General features: G+C 34.3%; 1 protein-coding gene across 1 annotated transcript in view; it reads right to left on the bottom strand.

Annotated features, from left to right (window-relative positions):
- OVA2 (tRNA synthetase class I (I, L, M and V) family protein) overlaps nucleotides 1–13735 on the bottom strand; it is an 84264-nt gene extending 70529 nt beyond the window's left edge. The window contains exons 1-7 of the mRNA XM_088981463.1: nucleotides 13426–13735; nucleotides 11752–11944; nucleotides 11404–11558; nucleotides 11123–11224; nucleotides 6119–6188; nucleotides 2611–2723; nucleotides 2324–2392 (exon numbers count right to left, since the gene is read on the bottom strand). Of these exons, the coding sequence (XP_088837589.1) occupies nucleotides 2324–2392; nucleotides 2611–2723; nucleotides 6119–6188; nucleotides 11123–11224; nucleotides 11404–11558; nucleotides 11752–11944; nucleotides 13426–13464 (741 nt within the window). The 5' untranslated portion in view covers nucleotides 13465–13735. The remainder of the gene's footprint in view (nucleotides 1–2323; nucleotides 2393–2610; nucleotides 2724–6118; nucleotides 6189–11122; nucleotides 11225–11403; nucleotides 11559–11751; nucleotides 11945–13425) is intronic.
- Nucleotides 13736–21942: the final 8207 nt, after the last annotated feature.

The raw sequence follows: 21942 nt of genomic DNA on the forward strand, positions 1-21942 counted from the left end.
GACATTGAGTTCATTTCTAAGATTCTTCATGCAAGCATAGTACTCTTCTAGGGTTTTGTTTCCTTGTTGCAAATCAAAGTATTCCTGATAAAGTTGATATACCCTTGTAGTATTATCTTGTCTAGAATACAGCTTCTTAGCATGTTCCCATATATCCTTAACCGTATCTAGGAACATGAAGTTGGCACTAATTTTTTGTTCCATACTATTCCATAGCCAGGTCATGATTTGAGCATCATCTTGTTCCCAATCATCAAATCCTAGAGAGTCAGCCGGTGGTTTATCTTCTTTTACATGCTTCACTTTCCTCTTTGCCTTGAGAAAAACTTCCACTGATTTGGCCCATGGAACATAGTTCTCACCATTCAGTTTAACTGAGGTCATCTGTACACCTAGATAGTCAGAGGGAACTACCACAATAGGTTTCTGATCATTATACCCATCTCCCATTGCTGCCATGATACTCTTTCACCGTTGCTTCTAACCTGAATTCCCAACTACCAACTGAGTGTTGTTATTAGGAGTTTGATGTTCCAGCACCTATAGCAGTCCCTAAGCACAATAATAGGTACACAAGCCTTGTTCTTGTTCACACCACTACTGATTTCACAACACCACGAACCACATAAACATCAATTCAACACTTACTAATCACATGCAAGCACTCTTACAACCACTCAACAAAGATTGTGCATCACAAGCACCACCACATAGTCATATCTGTTACACCCGGTGCAGACCTGTTTAACACCTTTAAGAGGGCACTACACGACCACAAAAAACTCAGCTAGGTCACTGCATTACACTTTGCACAATTCGGCCACTTACAGCAGCCCTTACACCATTCAGCCGCTTACAGCAGCCCTTACACCATTCGGCTACTGTAAACACAGTCCATTCTTGGGATTTTCTCCAAGAACTAGGGCAACAATAAACCTAGTTCTCTAGGTTCTGATCAGTACTCGCAAGTTCTTGAAGGTTTTCTACCCAGAAATACCAGCAGCACAAGGAGAAGAAATATCCGACCTTCTTTTGAGAGTTTCAACCAACCATTCACTGCTGATGTCATTTTCTTAATAAAGAAGGTTATGCGCAGCAGCAAAGAGACGAGCTGAGATGTTTCAGACCTAGGACGAACCAGTTTTCTCCATTGACAGCCCAGAAACGAAGAAAGAGAGGTCACGAACACTGCTGAGATGTTCACGAACTGAAGTAGGTCAGGAACCTTGCTCTGATACCATGTTTCGACTGCTGCTACAGTAACCCGAACCAGCAAGAGGGAGAAGAAGAAGAAGAAGAAGAAGAAGGAAAATGAAGGGACTGTCGAATCTGATGGGTTAACCCTATCAATCGACCCCTTAATAGTAATTAGTCTCTAATTACTTGTACAAAGACTAAACTGCCCTTACTTAAGTGTGGGGCAGAGTGTCTCTAATAAAACTGCCACATAAGCATGCAACTCAACAAAGACAAGTTGACTAAACTACCCTTATTCAGCTCACTCTAACAAGAGCCATATACAGAGTAGGTCTACACAGTATCATCCATAAGTTATGAAAAGTTGTATATAACCTATTGCACAACACATTAAGTCATCATGCTAACATTCCATCACAGTAGCATAGTGTCTCCTTCCACAAGTTGATGGATGCCGTTAAAGTTATGGTATACTGTAAAGTGTTGATCTGTGGGGATTTTTCTACATCTTTACATAAACTACCCATTACTCAATTTTTTTCTTACTTGTCAGGGAAGAAAAAGGCCAAAGCAGTCTTCAGGAACAATGAAGGACTTATTGTTGCTGTATTCTCAGGCCTGGTTGGAATAGGGGACTCAGTTTTTGCAGATTTCCAAGCAGTCTTGCAAGGGGTACAGATTGCGAGACAGCTAAATTTTGATAGACTGCTCATTGAAGGCAACTCTAAATTGATAATAGGGTGGCTGAAGGAACCAGAAACAGTGAGTTGGAAGTACAACGAATCTATGAAAAAGTTCAAATTGCTTATTAGAGACATGACAGTTCTTGCGAAATGGGAAAGGCAGTCTGCAAATGGAATGGCTGATCATTTTGTGAAGATGAGGGTGTTTAAGTCTGAACTGTTCTCGGCTCAGTTGTAATTTGGGTCATTGTAGAATGGGGTCGCACCTCGTGTCCCTATTGGAATAGTTTGTTTTCTAAATATTGATGCAATCCCTTTTTATTAATAAAATGCTATCGTTTATCAGAAAAAGAAGAAAAAGGCCAAAGCTAAATAGAACGGCATGTGTTGAATATCACTGGAACTGAAAAGGCACTCATAGGAAACATATGTTTACCACATACCTGAGCAGCTTCATATTCTGGATTGAGAGTTAAATAAGGATTATTCCAATCTCCCCACACGCCATAGCGCTGCAAGTAATTCCAGCAAGGACTTTAATGTTAACTGTGCCCCTCAACAAAATGAATACATGCATATGAAACACAAAATCAGAATTCATCATCTGTATCTCAATGTGAACAAATCAACATTAAAAGGGTATAGAGTAAATAATAAAGATCATTAAGATACTTAATGAAAAGATAAAACCAGGAACTAAAATCCAAAAATAGAAAAGCTCAGCAAGCACCTTAAATGATTTCATCTGAGACTTAACAGTGTCTTTGGCAAATTTAGCTGCTTTTGTTCTCAATTTTAATGGTGTGAGCTCCTTCCTGGTATCTTGATCCATTGACTGCAGAACTGAAAAACTTCCAAAGCGGTTGTCAAAAATGTATATAGATATATAATTAGCAAGAGGACCTGTTAATATAGAAAGATACTATCTAATTTGCTGTAATTGCAAAACATATAACTTCTAGATTTTAACCATCAAAAATCAAGAGAAATAGCATGTGGAAAAAGATTAGTGGAAGGAAACTAAAACAATAAAAGAAAGAGAGAAAAGAAGAGAATACAGGGGAAGAAGAGCAGATCATGAGGGTCTAATGAGAGCCCCACTAGCTTTTACATTAGAGTTCTAATAAAAAAATAAAATTATACATACACACCTCATAAGGTGGCTGCATTGCAAAAACATAATAATGTGGCTCATAGGCCCAACATAAATATAAATATAAATATAACCACAAATTAAGCAGGCCCATAAGCAAATGAAACAAGTAAAAAAGCTGGCCTGTCAACCCTACCCTCAAGTTGCGGGAAAAAAACAAACACTGCCCCTCAAGTTAGGTGTAGATGTCCATCATTCCCAATGACAGAAAACGATGACTCAAAAGGGACCAATCCTATCCAAAAGGCATGTCTGTACATACACCCCAACTAGCCTCTACAGAAAATCCTTAAGAAAACAGCGGAAACCCTAAGGTGAGTAGCTTTAGAGACCTGCTCCTAGATAGATTCACCAAAAAAACATGCAACATGGAAGATGAATGGGGGGTGGATATTAGATATTCATTTGGAGAGCTGGAGAGAACAAAACAAAATCACCTAGTTAATTGAGTCACAGTTTATAGGACAAAAGATGGAGGGTTTGGTTTGGGTAAGGCAAAGTCGATCTTGTTGAGGAAATGGATGTGGAGGTTATTTATCAAAAAATCCCCCGCCGAATGTGCAAAGTCTGTTGCTTCTTTTTTCAGGTGGCCAGTGAAAAGGGGGAAATTTATGTGGAGAAGTATAAGGGCGGAAGCTTGTTAGACGATTTGGAAAGAAAGGAACTTGAGAACTTTTGCTGATAAGGAAAGAGGGGTACAATCCATCTTGGAGGTGATTCACATCAGAGTGGTGCATTGCCTTAAAGCTTTGGAGCTATTTAATGACTTCTCAACTGATGATTTGTTAAGGAATTTCCAAGGTCTACTCCACCTACTGTTTCTTCTGTACATGTTTGGGCCCCACCTCCTAGTGGGTTTATTAAGTTGAACTTTGACGGGAGTAGTGTGGGGAACCCAGGGCCCTCAGGTTCAGGTATTGGGGGAGTCTTAAGGAATGAGGATGGAAATGTTATTGATCTCTTCTCAAGTCCAATAGGTAAGGGTGACTCTGAGCTGAGATTATGGCAGCTTTGGTAGGTGTACAAAGGGCCAAGGACTTGAACATTAAGAAACTGGCTTTTGGCATTACAGCAATGAAAAGAGGAAATTTAAATGGTTGACTAGGGATATTGAAGTCAAGCTGAATTAGGCTAAAAGAAGTGTAAACTCCTTTGCGGATGGATTAGCTAAGCAAGGGGTAAATAGGGATGCTTTGTTTTGGGCTCTTGTGTAATTTGTTTTGTGTTTCTTTGGTGGGGAGTTAAGAGAGTTTATCTCCCTCCATTTTGTTGTACCCCATCTTATTTTTTAATGAAAGCTATTCTGTTATTGATCAAAAAAAAAAAAAAGGTTGTGGAGGTTCTCCCGAGACTTAAACAAACTCTGGCATAGGGTGGTAAGGAGCATACATGATTCCAATAATAATGGCCAGGACACTAATCTTGTGGTAAGAGTGATGTTATCATCTTTTTTTTTATCAATAACAGAAACTTTATTAATTATGTGAAGATTTGTGAAGCTTTAGATACAAAGGGGGAGATAAAATGTCTTAGCTCCCCTTCAACAAAATACAATGAAAGGAAATTAAAAATTAGCCCAAAAGATAGACTCCCTATTCACCCCTTGCTTGGCCAACCCATCTGCAAATGAGTCAGCAGTCCTCTTCACCCAGTTGTATTGTATCTCAATGTCCCTAGACAGCCATAAGAATTTTTTCTTTTCATTGCTATAGCTCCATAAACCATTGTCCTCTTTCTTCAACCAACTAATCACCACCTTTGAATCATCTTCCAAGATCAAACAACTGATATTTAGTTCCCTTGCTCTTTGAATTCCTTCCAGAGCTGCAAGGATCTCAGCCCTAAGAGAGCCTCTTTCTCCAATAGGGCCTGAGAATAAAGCAATAGCAATCCCTTCCTCATTCCTGAATACTCCCCCAATCCCAAAGGACCCTGGATTCCTTAAACTACTGCCGTCAAAATTCAATTTTATAAATCCAGAGGGAGGGGACTAAGAGTCCTCTTACACAGCGCAGAGGTAGCTATCTCTTTCCAGTTTCTTAACAGGTCAGCCACATGAAAGTCTGAAAACAATTCCAATGATTTTAGCCAGCGGGCAGCCCTTAAAAGTATTAAGTCTAATAGGTCTTCCAGAGTTCTTTCCTTATCTGAAAAAACTCGTGAATTTCTTTCTTCCCACAAGAACCAACACACGGCTGCCCTAATACTCCTCCACATAATCTTCCCTCGCTTCTTAGGCCATCTAAAAAACGAAGGAGAGAACAAACTCTAGACACTCTCGGGAGGATTCCAAGAACACCCAAAGCAGGAAATTCCTTCCTCAATGTGCTGGATATTATGGAAAGGGACAGAAGAACTTCCAGTAGCTACTCTCATCTTTCAGCAAGGATTTGCTCCAGTAGTCCAGTCTTACTTCTTTAGCTGACTGGTCCCTTAACTTAAAGTATTTCCATGGGTAAAATAGGCTGCATTGTTCTCTCTGATCAACAATAAACCTTTCAGTAACAAGGCATGTAATCCATACAACAAAATAGGAACAAAAATGGGTGTATAACAGTAGCTATCCCAAAATTAGGAGTGCTATGGCATATTCCTACATGTACAGCATTCCTTTATTAACAATTAATAAAAATTTTATGACTGCTGATACAAAAAAGAAAAGTAACAATAATGGTCAATTTTAAGACCAACGCCCATCTTCCCAGGAGACATACCTTCCCCCCCCCCTTTGAGGCATGTATCTACCTCATTTCAAACTTTATAGGCTGGATATAGCTTCTAACTTTAGTGGTTTTCTGGGTGTCAAAATTGGTAAAGCTTTTATGTTAAAAAATCTCTTCCATTCTTTTCATACCTATTTTCTACTATAGCATATATACATCTACCTAGTTGATTATACAGAAGAAAAAACATTGATGAAAAGAAAGTATATGCTTACATATTTGCCAGTTCCTAGTTACCAATTTCTTTCCCACATTTGCAATTGATGATTATTATTGTAAAGGCAAGCTAGAACCAAATGTCGAAGTTACAGCAAAGCATGAACCAGAAGGCCAATGAAACCAGCAAAATAGGCAACACTTGCCTTTTAACTCAATTGGTAAACCATGACAATCCCATCCAGGCACATAATGGACTTTATAATTTTGAAGAAGCTGCACAAAATTTTAAAAAGATTAATAAATAATAAACAATAAAGTGAGAGGAGTAAAAGAGAAAAAAACAAGCAGAAATATTTATATAATGATATCTAACCATGAAAATATGAAGTTCACAACAGGAGTGCAAATATACTTGTTTCAAAAATTATGTGCACATTATTACGTTACTCATTTCAAAAAAAAAAAATTATGTGCACATTATTAAAGAAACTAACCAATAAATTAGGCATAGCAATTAAAGCAACGACTAGATTTCTTCTTTTTTCAGATTAATAAGAAGTTATAGCAAAAGGAAAACAAAAGATCTATAAAAAAGTAGATAACAAAAAACAAGAGAAATGAAACAACTATAAGGCTGATAATATATAAGAAAAAGATGGTGGCTGATAGATACATGATACTTACAACCTTAACCTCATTAAGACACCTGCCATCAAATTGGCTGGTCTTAGAATTCATCGATATGAAATGTTTTTTTTTTCTTTTTTATTGGTAATGGTTAGGCTCAATTAATTTTAACAAATTAAATAAAACAGCAAATGCCATGAACTCCCAAAAATAGGCTAGCTTCAGCTACCTAACCCTTCTATTTTCTACTCAAGAACTTATCTTACAATTGTGCCCAGAAAAGTTGAGCCCATTTCACCCATTGTTTCACCATTTTATCAGCCATCCATTTGCAGATTGTTGAACCCATGAATAATCGGTTACCAAGTCCCTAGCCAAGTATCTTATTTCTCCAACTAAATGCCAAGAAACCAGACATCTATTCCTAAGCCAGTCCATTACCTTTTTTTATCAATAACAATCAGTTTTATTCATATAAAAAAAGAATATGCAAATTTGCTAAGGAAAATAGTGGACCATACATACAATTCACCTCAAACATTCAGTTCCTCTATGGTGTTCTAATTCCCTTAAGATATGTCTGTACTTCCACATTGCTTGTGCATTGTTTCCCTTAAGATACATCTATTTGTATAAGCTTCTTTTGATTTGATAAAAGCTAATTTGGTATCAATCAAATAAATAATAATAAAAATAAAAATAACCTATGTATCCCACTTAACCCCAAACCTTGTAACAAAGAAAATACATCAACCAGAGGCCATGAACGAAGCTAATGTCCCTGCTTAGATAGAACCACCTTTGCCACTCAGTTCAGAGTAGGCATGACCACCACCAAACTCCAAAGACCTTGGATTTCCTAGGAAGCGCCCTTGTATGGATAATTAAATAAATTACCAAGTGTATAGCTTGACAATAAAAGGGAAAAAAAAACACGCATCACAGTACACTCTGTAATGCTTTACATTATACTACCCTCTGCACTCAAAATACCAGTCTAATTAAACACAGATCCCTTCTATTAAAAGAACTCAATATGCAAGGGCCAATCCATAAGGAGATTACTGGTATCCATGCAAAGCTCAGAAAAGCCTTTGTTCTATTCAAATGCATGCCAATTTCTTTTGTTCCATAAAGCCCAACAGATGACACCAGAAATCATTGCCCACAAAATGGCAGCCCCATAGCCAGCTGAAACTGATGGGGATGGCTTTTTTTAATAGATAACTCAAAATTTTATTAACAATGCATCAAATTTACAGAACTATGTACAATAAGCACAGGCTAGATATACTTACCTATCCCGCATAGAAGAAAATTAACAAATTACAAAACAGCCGAAAATAATTAACCCTTGTTTAGCCAAAAAAAAAATCAGGCATATTATTGTTCAATCTTGGCACCCACTGAAGTTAACTCCCATATTTTTTTTTTATCAGAAACGATAACTTTCATTAGAGATAAATTAACCTGAAATACAGAATTCAACCCTTATTAGAAAATGTTGATCCAATAAACATCAAATATTACAGCACTGCCCAAAAACGACTCTCCCTTGCAGTCCCTTGTTTTGCTAGGGCATCGGCAAAACCATTTGCTGATCTCCTTACCCACTTGAACCAAACACCCACCTCCCTTGTTATGCTAAGAATTTCCCTTATCAGCTGTCTACATTGCCAAATTCCCAGCTGCCCTGATTGCATCCACCCAATTACCAACTTGGAGTCTCCCTCTATCTCAATCTGCTGTAGCCCCAACTGTTTGGCCAGTTTTACACCTTGATGTAGTGCCAAGATTTCCGCTCTTAAGGAATCTCCAACTCCTATTGGACCTGAAAACAAAGTCATTATCTTGCCTTCATTATCTCTGAAAACACCTCCTATACCAGATGGGCCTGGATTACCTATAGAGCTTCCATCAAAGTTCAATTTCACCCTTTGTTGTGCCGGTGGGGGACCAAACTTCCTGTATCATAGCTTTGGAAGTAGTAGTAGATGCCACAATACCCCAACTTTTATAAATGTCTTCAACTGAGAAATCCTTAAAAGGATCACAGGATTTCAACCAATTGATAACCTTAGTAGTTATTCCTTCCACAACCTCTTCCTTGGATCTACATTTGCCTTTAAAGATCCTATTGTTTCTTTCCTCCCACACTGATCACAATACAGCAGCTCTAGTGGCTGTCCACATAATCCTTCCACAAACCGTTGGTTGCCTATAAAAAGTTGGATCAAAGAGGTTCACCACGCTTGGGGAGGGAGTCCACCTGTAGCCAAAGAGAGAAGAGAACCAAGACCAAATAAAGAACACAAAGGGACATGAGATTAGTAAATGTGAAATTGTCTCACCAGAACCCAAACAGAGGCAACAAACATGGGGGGAGAGAGGCACATATTTGGCCTCTTTTTCTGCAATAAATCCAAGGTGTTGATTTTTTGGAGTACCACTTCCCAACAGAAGGCCTAAATTTTAGGGGGTACAGGGCTACCCCACACCTCCTTTGAAGGAAAGTTCTCTACAAGGTTAGAGGTCTGAAGCAAAATGTTATAGAAAGAAGAGCAATTGAAAAAACCTGAGGGGGAAGGTTTCCAAATTCTGTTATCTCTACAGGACTGATCAAGAAAGACTTCCCCTAACTGAGTGATCAAATCATCAACCAACCCCATTTCAGAATCCCTTAGACCTCTTCTCAAGCCCAAATCCCAAAAGTTATCAACAAACACTGAAGAGATCACTTTTCTTTTGTTTTCAGACAAGAAGTAAATAGAAGGAAATCTATCTCTAAAGGAATTTTCACCAACCCAAACATCTTCCCAAAACAAGACTTTATTTCCAGCGCAAACATCATATTTGAAATAAGGAAGCATAAGAGGCAAAATACCTTGAATAGATTTCCAAGGAGAACACTGAGAAGCCCCAGGGTCGAGTCCTACATCCCAGCCAGGCTTATAGGTCTGAAATCCTTTGGTTGGAGAGCATCCTTCTTCTTAGGAACCAAGGCAATAAAAGTTGCATTTGCTCCTGAGTTAAATTTGCCTCTCTCATAGAACTCTTCAAAAACCTCCAACAAATCCTCTCTAATTATTTCCCAACAATCTTGATAGAAGGCCATCAAAAAACCATCAGGCCCAGGAGCTTTAGCTCGATCCATGGAGAATATTGCATTTCTCACTTCTTGGGCCTCAAATCTTCTTACCAAAGATTCCAATAAGACACTATCTTCCACCCTCCACTCCAAGTCCTCTAAGCTCTCACTAGGTCTCCCTGGGTTGGCAATAAGTTAACTCCCATATTCAAAGTCGGTTATATAATTTCCTTAAGTTCCTCTCAAGTCCACAAAGCTTTCCCTTCATTGGATAACCAGATTACTATAGTCTTTGAATCACCTTCAATGAGCAGATTAGTGGCATTCATTTGCTTTGCCAAACTGATGCCCTGAAGTGCTGCTAGCAGTTCTGCTCTAAAAGAATCTCCAATCCCTATTCAACCTTAGAACACTGCATTAACTCTGCCATGTACATCCCTGAACTCACCACCCATTCCAAATGGACCTGGATTCCCCAAATTACTGCCATCAAAGTTGAAATTGATAGCTCCCCTATCAAGTGGTTTCCATGGATTTTTCACCACCACTTTCTTAGAGGAAGAATAGACCACCTCCCCCTATTTCTACACAATATCATCAAAAGCAAAAGGAGAAAAGATCATCAAAGACTTTATCCAATGAGTTATTCTTACTTTTTTTTTGTAACAATAACAGAAATTTTTCATTAAAAGATATGAATCACGTACAAAGGTGGGAAGAGTTAAACTCTCTTAACTCTCCCCCCAAAGAAAAGCAAAATTACAAAGTAGCCCAAAGCAAATGATTTCTTCCCACCCCTTGTTTACCAAGTGCATCTGCAAAGGAATTGGCACATGTTATTGACCTGTACTCTATTTTTTCCTGGCCTTGATGTTTATCTGGACTCAAGACGGTAACTATTTTAAAAATGAACTTAGTAGCCATGATGTAGCTATAAATAAATAGTTTTATTGCTCCTCTTTGATTTAGTCTTGACAGATGACTTTTGGCCTAAATAGTTTTAGGGCTCCTCTTTCCTTTGAATAAATTCCTTCATAATATTTCAAAAACAATCCCTTATATTAATATATTCCACCTATATCCTAGCCTCTTTGTGAGAGATATTGATAATTTGACCAGAAGTAAATAATAATAATAATAATAATAATAATAATAATAATATTATTATTATTATTATTATTATTATTATTATTATTATTATTATATTGATGTACTTAAATTTTCGTACTGCATCTATAAAATAAAAAATATTCGATTAATGTTGATCTGTCTCTTTTTTTAAATGGTATATATTTGTCAATACAATGAATATTAACAGTACCGTGTGATCTATTTATGCAAGTGCATCATTGTTATATTGTCCTTATTTGAGAAAAGAAAATGTATGTCTGTTAGATGCCACAGAGATTATCAGATCTGTAAGAAAAAAGGCCAATCAGCTGTAAAACATAGAAAAAACAAGAGAAAGCTTGAGGTGAAGAGTGAAAAGGACCTTGTAGCGGTTAATAATATCCTTCAGAATCTTATTTAAAGCATGGCCTATATGGAGATCCCCATTGGCATAGGGTGGACCATCATGAAAAATGAAGCTCCCCTGTCATAATAACAAAATGAGAAGTATTGATCAAAAAAATAATAACAAAATGACAACAAGTTTTTTACAGTAAATTTAAAATGCAGTAAACATAAGCTCATACTTCATAGGAATACAGTGACAACAAATAAGTTAATGTAAATACTATAAAAGGAAATTAGAAAAGTTTTGAAACCAACCCCATTATTCCTGTCAACAATTCTCTTGAAAACCTGACTGTCATCCCATAATTTCTGAATTTCTGGCTCTCTTACTCTAGCATTTGCTCTCATGCTGAAATTTGTCTTGGGTAGATCAATCGTGTGCTTATACCTTCCATCTTCTTGTTTTGTGCCTGAATAAATGTCAAGCATAGCAAGCAGTCAATGGTATGATGAGAATAGCCCTGATCCCATAAAAGAAAAAGAAGAGAAAAAAAAAGAGCTGCCACTTCAAAAGTTAAGGTATCCAAAATTGATAAGATCATAAAACATCTTGAATTGTGTGACATGTTCCAATTGTCAGTTGATAAAATACCATATATGTACCTTCTGATGCTTTTTTGGCAGTCATAACAGGTCCACGAGATCTTCTCCTTGAAACAGAATCAAATTCTCCATAAGAAGAAGTAGAATAGCATTTGACATTTAGCTGGGAGACTTTATCCAATGAGCTCCTAAAACAAAAAATACTAAGAGCAGTACTTCTGCTTCTAGAGAAGCAAGCTTTCTGGGAAAAAACCTGAAAATGAGTAGAGAATGCATCAGTTGCAGTTTAAGGAACAGCTCTACCTGCATTTCAGAAGCCATCAAGCCACTACGCAACCTAAACATGTGCAACAACTTAGTTGTGTTTGGGTAGAATTTTGTTCTTATTTGGGGCTTCTGCTATGTACTTTGTGCTGTGAAACCTATTTCATAAAACATGTTTTTAAAACATACATTTCACTGTAAAAAAGTATGAATACGTGTTTGGATACAGTAATCAATTTCCATGCTTTGACATCTAGAGTTGTCAATGGGTTGGATTTGGTCGGGAGCAGGGTGGGGTGGAACATGGTGCTGAACTGATAAGAAAATATGCAGACCACTCGCAAACCAGACCCTATAGGGTCTCTAATAACAAACCCAGAACCGAACCAATTATTAATGGGGCCTATCAAGTCTGACCCGATAATACCCAATTATATTTGACAACTAAACTTCTAATTTAATAATTCAACAATGAACCATCTCTAAAAATAAATATGCCAGGCGAATAAAAGGACAGCCCAGTGCACGAGGCTCCCACTAATGCAGGGTCTGGCGAGGAACAGGCGCATGCAGCCTTATCCCTGCACATTCAGAGAGGCTGTTTCCAATATCTGAACCCTGGTCACCCCGGAGAATCAAAACAAAAAAAAGGATGTAACAAAACATTATGGACCAACATTTTATAAGTAAATAGACTGAATAAGTTGGATAGCATACTTCAATGCAGAAGTGCAACAAAATACAAGTCTTCAATTCAAAAGAAAATAAGAGAGACATTGTTCAAAACAAATCCAACTTAGAAAGTGTTCAGGTGCTATTTTAGGGCAGAAAATAGGTTCATATTTGACAGCAAAGGAAATATTAGAGTTTACGCATGCAAACTGCACCAACAAAGAAGAGATTAATGTAACTCAAAAAAGGAGTATTCATGAAAAAAAATGAGTATTCAGAGCACTGAACCGGTTCAGATACCATGTCAGTTCGAAAAGGATAACTTTGAAACATATAGACTTGTACACTTCAGAAATCAGAGTAAAACAAGGACTTAGATATAGTACACGACCAAAACAGCAAAACAGAGGCTATAACATATGGCTATGGCGGATCCTTTTATGATTCTAATACTAATTCTAACCTAAGTATCTTTCCAAAATTAGTAGCAATTCAACTCATCCCGTACTCAGACTCTATCACTATTATACGCAATGGGCCCCTGTCTTGACGAAGGTATAGATAACTTTTTTTTTTTTTGATGAATGGAAATAGATAACTAATATTTAATAACACCATTCGGTAAATAGGTTTTCATTGATTGTAAAATGGTACAGTCAGAACGAAATGTTATATAATTTGTTATCCATTCAAAATGGTTCTTTTAGCCCTATTTGCTATTGCAAAAGAAATCCATTAATCGATATGATAAACTGGTATCCAAATTAGATAATAGATATAACGTTCAATGAAGATAACCATTGCTTGCGGTGGTGTCATCCAGTTTACGGCGTACATGATGCTGCTGCAACACCCAACCGCCGGATGCCGCTTGCCGCTGCTAGCTCCAATCGACGCCGGTGGTCTGTGTTTAAGGAGTTGTGAGTCTAGTGACTGTGTTACGGACTTACGATGTGCCAGTGAGCTTGAGTGTCGTCAAACAACGAGAGACAATCATAGTCTTTAGCATGAGACTGAACCAGAGAGGTTGGGATTTGACGGACGATAGACAGAGAAGTGAGAAGGATGAAGCGAGAGACTGAGTTATGGACCGTGGACGTAGGGCTGCAAATGAATCGGATTCTGATCCGACTCGATTTCAAAATCCGATCTAACTAAGTCGGGCCCACATGATAACGAAACCAGTCGGACCAGAAAACCTGATCCATTTAATAGTTGGATTTCTTTTTGGATAATAAGGCGATGCAAAATAATTTAGTGAAGAAATTATAACTGTCTTTGGTTGCAATGCAAATAAATTTGCAATGATGTAAAATCATGGCAGTGCAAATGATTTGAGTGAAAATTTTAACTTATTTTTGTTTCAAATTTTAGTTTATTTTATTTGATTGAAGTACAAATAAAATAAATTAAGACATGAAGCAGAATAAAATAAAATTAAACAATAATTTGCATTTTTTACATTTGCACTCCCATACGTTTGTATTAATATAAATAAATTTGTACTGCAATACATTGCTTGATAATCCAGGAAAGCAAAATTAGAGATACACTCATGGATAAAATCCTGGCTCGGATAAGAGAAAGGTCCAATATGAGAAATTTCGTTCACATATGGCGAAACATACATCACATGAGAAGCTAAGGCCCTGTTTGCCATCATTATAAAGAATGTCATAAATGATTATTTTGATTTTCTGAATGAATCATTTCTTTAACCACTGGACTCCAGAAGTTAACAATTGGGCAACGGGTCTTTAACCATTTTAGGTGTAAAAACCCATCAACTAATCCCATCGACCAATGGTCTTTTGCTTTAATTCTTATGCACATATTTTGCTTCAACTTAAAACATTTAAAGTGTATGTGCAATTGCAAGTGGATTACGATTAATAGTACGCAACCAAATGACCTTATTGGTTGAACCATTATCCTATTTAACTAGGAAAATGGATTATGATTAAAACATTAATTCATTATTTTCTTTGTATTTTAGCCATTTTTATATTTATTAACAATAATTCTTATTTTTCAGACATATTTGTGTTTAATATTAAGAACATATAATATTAATGCATGTTAAAATTTTTCTATAAAATTTATAAAAAAGTTTTATATTTTATATTTTTTATTATTTAATTTATGAGATAATAAAAATTACTTATTTACCAAGAGTAAATATTCAAATATATTGTTTGAATATTGGTTTTTAATACTGTGGTCAAATCAATTATATATCATTTATATATAATATATATGTTATTTATTATTTATTTATAAATATGTTATTTATATTGCATTTTTTAAAATTCTTACACGATGAGAATAGTTGAAAAAATACTTATATTTTTTGTTTTCTTTATTTTAACTATTATATTTTATTTTCCTTTTAATATTTTGTTTTTAATTAAATTGGGTCGTGTCATATTTGGATATCCAACATATTGATCGGATTCGGATTTGAATCAATATTTATGAGATCTGATCAAATCTTCGGATCGAATCGAATTCAAATATACACTGATTCAAATCCGACTCGATCTATTTGTATCCCTACCAAACCACTTGCCTTCAATAACCTATCTAATTAAATCACTGAATCATTTGACATGGTTAGTGGGGTCATGTGTTAGACATTAATGCTTTGTATTTTTTATCATATTTTTTATCCCACTTTTATCATTAATGAAAAATAATTTCATTAATCACACTTTTTTATACAATTAATATATAATATTATAGAATGTACCCAAAGTTATCGACAAATTTCTATATTTTCTAGAATTTTATGTATGTTATTATTTAATAATAACATCCAATTGACATTGATAGTTTAACCACTAACCCATCACTTTGATGGAAAAACCAATTGACTTTTTTGGTTGATTTTAAATCATGTATTCCATTTTCATTATCGATAAAAGTAATTCTTATTTTCACATTTATTTTTTGTTCAATATGATGAATATATAATAATAAAATTATATCAAAATGCTTTATACAAAGCTTATATTTTTCTTTGAGTTTATATGTATGTATGTATGTATGTATATATTTAATATTCGCTACTTAGTTATGACATCATAAATTGAATCATTTCATACGAAATGTTAGATCATTGACCTACCTACCATCTAGATATGGAAATGGTTTCATTTTTAAACTGGTATTAAATATTTTATTTCATTTATATCATTGATAAAATAATGATTATTTATCATACTTAATTTCATATATATTATTAGTATATATGATATTATAGATGTGCATAAAACTGTTTCATATTTTTTTGCACTATTTTATTAAAAAATAATTTTTAATTATACATCATGGGTTAACCTATTTGACCTAAAAGATTGAACAGCTAACCAACCCCCTAGATAGGAAGATGGTTTAATTTCCCATTCATTTTAAATTGTGTGTTTGATGTTCATCATTAATAAAATTATGTCTATTTTATCATAGTTATTTTTTAATATGACAAATATGTAATAATAGAAACATGTCCAATTTTTTGAAATTTAATTTTTTTCTATATTTTTGTTTGTATTTTTTATATTTCTAAATTTGTATTATTTATTAATGACATCGTGAAATTATCCATTCGTTGAATTACTTACCCACGACCTAGATGGAAAATATGATTTTGTTTCTATGTTTATTTTTAAAATATAAAATTTCATTCTATTAATAATTATTGTGTATGGATTTATTAGTGGAATTTAATGATGATAAATAAAAGTATTTGTTATATTTCTAAATTTGTATTATTTATTTATGACAACATGACTCAAATGGTTGAACAATTACCCACCACATAGATGAAAAATATGATTTCATTTATATGTTTATTTTAAAAATATAAATTTTCATTTTATTAATAATTAGGGGAATTTGTTTAAAACTCACCATGAGTTTTCAACATTTACCTTAAACTCACTACAACTTTTCAAAATGTCTAAAACTCACAATGTCATTAAGTTTTTATTTTCCAAAACTCACATTTCGTTAACGCTTATTAACAAAGGTGTCCATGTTAGCATAAATAACAATTTTCATGACCAAATTACCCTTGAATTGAGACGAGTTAGAGGAAAAATGGTCTTTTTAGTTTTCAATTTTCTTGTTTTTTTATATTTTGTTATAATTTCCAATATTATTTATAATTTATGTTTTTTTACATTTTCTATTTTCTACAATCAATAAATTTTCTTGTATTGGTTGTTATTTATTTGTATTTTCTGTATTTTTTATCATTTTTTGTGTTTTTTTCTACAATTTGTATTTTCTGGTATTGTTTTTCAATTTCTATAGTTTTTATAATTTGAAAATAATTTTTTATTTTGTTTGAAATTTCTATACATTTTTTATATTTTTTGTAATTTATATGTTTTTATCTATTTTATATTTGAAAATATTTTTTGAACTTCTTCCTTTTTTTCATGTCTAAATATTCAAATGGCAATATATTAACACCGTTAATTTATGTTGTATATATTTTATATTTTTCTACGAAGGTTAAACTGGTAATATATTAACACTCGCTAGTTTGTTTAATGTCAAGTCAGTGACATTGTGGGTTTTAGACATTTTGAAAAGTTGTTGTCAGTTTAAGAGAAATGCTGAAAACTCATGGTGAGTTTTAGACAATATCCCTATAATTATTGTGTATGGTTTATTAGTGGAATTTAATGATGGTAAACAAATGTATAAATGTTTGATTCAATGAGAGAGAATGTGAATTATTTAATGACTTAAATGTGAGACTTAATGGGAGTTAATTGAATGTACTTAATTGTATTATTTTAATTACATCTTACGCCCTTTCAATGGAGATGAACTAAATTCAACAGGAGGGGTGTTTTAGTAAAGAAAAATTTCAGAAGCCAATAACTCATTATTCACACTTTTTTAAGTAGTATAGATTGTCTAAAACTCACAATGACTAAATCAATATATTCAATCACATAATTCAATTATCTAAATCAATATAACATAATTCAATCACATAAAATTATGTACTTTATTTATTTAAGTATAGGTTATGGGTCACATGTATTTTATGACTATAGTGGAGTATTATTATTAGTTACATAGCCTAATACAGGGGTGTTCTGTTGTGTGGATAAGGAATTGGTGGGTGTGGATTGGTCCACACCACACCTTGTAGCAGGGACCAATTCACACCACACCTTGTAGCAGGGACCAATTCACACCACACCACAGTCCACAACTATTATGAATAGTGGACAAATTGTGTGGACTAGACTAGTCCACAATCATAGTGGAGTTCTGTAGACATTCATACCACACTTTTTGATTCCATGTATCTCATATACATTTATGAATGATCTACACCAACATTTTAAACTCGAAAAGGAAACTGTTATAGCCACTGGTTTTCAGGTCGACGGTCTGACCGTATGATTTAAACGAACGACCCGTTTTGATAAAAAAATAATTAAAAATAAAGAACGGTAAAAAATGTTGATGGGGTCAACAATTTGACCACTAGGGTTAACGGGTTATTGACTTTTTCAATGGTTTTGGCCAAAACCAGGTTTGGGGTAAAACATAACAGCTTGCCTAGACGGTTTATGGGCTGAACGGTCTGACTGTCCGGGTTAATGGCATTTCAAAAACCTTGATATACACAATTAATCATAAATATCTATTTTTTGCATTTTATATGATAACTATATTGAAAATGCATCAATGAATTAATATTAACCAATAAATATCATTTTTATAAAACAATAGTAAAATAATTAAAATTTTAAAAATATATTTTACACATTTAAAATATAATTTTATTTATAAAACATTAAAATTTTAAAATAATTAAAAAAATAAGTAAATTAATTAATATTTTATTGACAAAATATTAAAACGTGAAATAGACAATAGGGTTACCCTTTCAAGGAAAGTGTGAAATGGGGGATCAAAAATCAAGTGTGGATGGTCCCTAACCACGAGATTTTGTCATGGATGAGAAATTGGGGTGTGGACGGAACCTGCCCACGCTATATTGGGGTGTGGACAGGACCAATCCCATCCAAACCCAGCAAAATGCAACCTTTCGATCTCGTCCACGAGATTTACACAATTCTGAACATTGTCTAAATAACTATCGTGTTCAACTAAGACTATCTTTGTTTTGGTTGGACATGTGGATCAAAATAGATAGAGAGAGAGAGAGAGAGAGAGAGAGAGAGAGAGAGAGAGAGAGAGAGAGAGAGGTTGTTTAGGGCTTTGTGTTAGAAAGAGGGGTTATGTGTGGAGTTCAAATCAGCCCCCCACAAAGTCCCACAGCACATCCTCGCCATGTATTGGGAACATCTCTCGATGATAATATCTGGAATGATGATATCATCATCGGGAGATGTTCTCAATACACGATGGGGATGTGCTGTGGGACATTATGGGGGGCAGATTCGGTCTCTTATGTGTGACCCGATAGGGCCTAGTGTTAGCAAAGAGAGGTATATGTTTTATTTTTTAAGATTTTAATTTTTTTATTTAAAATGACAATTTATTTTTCTTTGATAGATTTTTTTTTTTTTGTAATGATTTCAATCGTACAAAACTATTTATGCAGGGGCCCTCCGCTAGTACATTGGAAAGTTAATGGGGTTTTGCGTTAAATACACCATTGCCTATTTAAACTTAAATGTTGAAATAAACAAAATAAGATCCATGTCTCATTGCCCCCTACCACAAATCTAAATCGATGATACTCAACCATGTCTCTTTTCAATACAACGCTTGATGCTGGCTTGTCTAGCACCAGTCAGCTTTGACTGATAACTGAGTTTAATGCTTGTGCCAGCATTATAGTTAACTCCACTCTTGAGAAATCATGGGAAATAATGTTTGTGCCAGCATTATGGTCTTACCAACTAATCCCACAACGGCCTAGAACGCATATGACTCGTGGTCGTTGGTGCACCACCACCACTCTTGATAAATCATGGGAATTAATGTCTTTGGGTATAAGGCCTATAAGGAGTTTGTGAAAGCCAAAGGCAGCATCATTGGCTTCATATGAAAGAGAGACCAACTGGGAATTGCATATGGTAGGGATTGTAGATATCTAGTCTGAGATGGAACTTCGTGTTATTGTTTTGATGTTTCAATCCCTATCGGTAAGACTTGCTTTTACAAAATCAGACCAAATCGGATTATTGGATTGGGAAAATGGGAACCGGTCATTCGTTTCACCCAAAAACCACGTTTTGGTCAAAAACTGTTGATTTTGTCAATGAACCACTGGCTCAAACAGTTGAACCTTCGAACCATTGACTCGAACAACGATTTTTATTTTTTATTTTATTTTTGTCATAACATGTCATCTATTCGTAACGGACAGCCAAGCCATTCAACCCGAAAATGACTCCCTATCCAGACCAAATTTAAAAACCTTGGGTAAGGCCAACTAGAAGGTATGGGCCAAAAAGGATTGCCTAAATAGAAGCATACTCAAGCCAGGCATCTGAATCTCATATGAAAGGAATGATAGTTGAATTTAAATATAAACCATACATCATCTTCTCATTGTCTTGCATATAAACAAATGAAAATAGCATTTAATATAAACATACATTGAGAAAGTATGACATCTAAACCAGCAAAGAAGGAAAATTGGACCTAAGGCTTAGTTTGGAAGGAGTACAAATACAAATATGTAAAGTGCAAAACTAAATATATTGCATTATTTTGTATGTATTTGTATTTGTTCTCATTTCAAACTGAGCCTAAAGAGTCTACAATGTACAACCTTTTATTGCCCTTGTTCTCAAGCCAATGAGAAGCAAGGTTTTAAAAGGCTAAAGGCAAACTTGAGGTGTAATGGCCCAAAACAGTGAGGCATAAGCCTCAAAGCTTACGAAAAATTTTAATTAAAGTTTATAGATTGATGAAAATAACATATAATATAACAAATTGAAATGATAGAAGTACACATATCCATGAACTAGAAGCTTATAATCCATAAGTTTAGGCATTTAAGCATTAAATAAAATAATAACTAATCAACTAATAATTATAAATATTTTATATTTCATGTAAAAAACCATTTTAGAGGAAAAGAAAAACTTAGTTGATTCAATAATAATAATAATAATTATTATTATTATTATTATTATTATTACTATTATTATTATTATTATTATTATTCTTGTTGTTGTTGTTGTTGTTGTTATTATTAAGAAAAAAGATCCATTAGTAGAATAAATGATAAAAATAATAAACTTGGGACATTACATTTGGAATAATAAGAAAAATCTCACTTGATCTATCCAAGAGAAACTAAGAAATTGATTAGTCATTTTTGCATTAAACTATCTTAAAACACTAAGGCCCCATTCGCTTTTCGGTAAGTTTTTCTTATAAAATACGTACCCAGGTAAGTGTATTTACCCATTTTCTTTTATTTCTTAGGTAAATAAGGTAATGACCATTTTAGTCATAAAAATACATTATTAAAAGGGGGATTTTTGTTCCAATCAAGTGTTAGCAACTTTCCTCGTAGGTGGAAAAGTTATTTACTCACTTAGGAGATGGATATTACTTACCTGATACCCATGAAATAAACTTTCTCTGTTCTCCACGTTAATCTGAAAAATGAACATGGGATTCTTGGTGAGTGGAAACCAAAATCTCATTGACCAACAAAGTGGGATCCTCATGTGAATGTGATGAGATGAGATTTTTTTTTATGTTTATTCTTCTCTTAGAAATTTTAATGTGATTACACGTTTCTATGCTGGTCAAATTTAACACTTAAATATATGGTTATGCTGTTCAATGTTTAAATCCATGGTTTTATGTATTTTTCATAAAGAGAATTGATCTACGGAAATAGGGTGATGCGAAAATGTGATTCTGATTTTGAGAAATGGGAATCAAATGACTGTGCCAAATACTTATGCAGATTATTTGGATGAGAATTCTCATAATCTATTATATTCTAAAAGGGTTATAAGAATCATAGTACTTAGAATCGATACAAGTGGAGTCTAAACTCCTAATTCCTACAAGAAGTTGAGGTTTTCGGTAAAATCAAATTGAACTAGGCTATCATTGTTATGAATTTTGATGACTCCTTATCTTTTTTATTTTAGGGTATTTGATGAATTGATGATACGCCCAAATCGCCACATGGGTCATTTTGAGTAGCACAACACCACTATTATAATAGGACCAGATCTAGTGGCACAACAAAGTAAACACGCTAAATGAACACTTGATAAATATTTTGACAATTGTCAAAAGTGGGATTTAATTTTTTTTCAAGGGTAGGGTAGGGGTATTTTA

Source organism: Nelumbo lutea, chromosome 3, assembly GCF_056320005.1.
Source record: "Nelumbo lutea isolate HS-2025 chromosome 3, American lotus-T2T, whole genome shotgun sequence".
Classification (NCBI taxonomy): Eukaryota; Viridiplantae; Streptophyta; class Magnoliopsida; order Proteales; family Nelumbonaceae; genus Nelumbo; species Nelumbo lutea.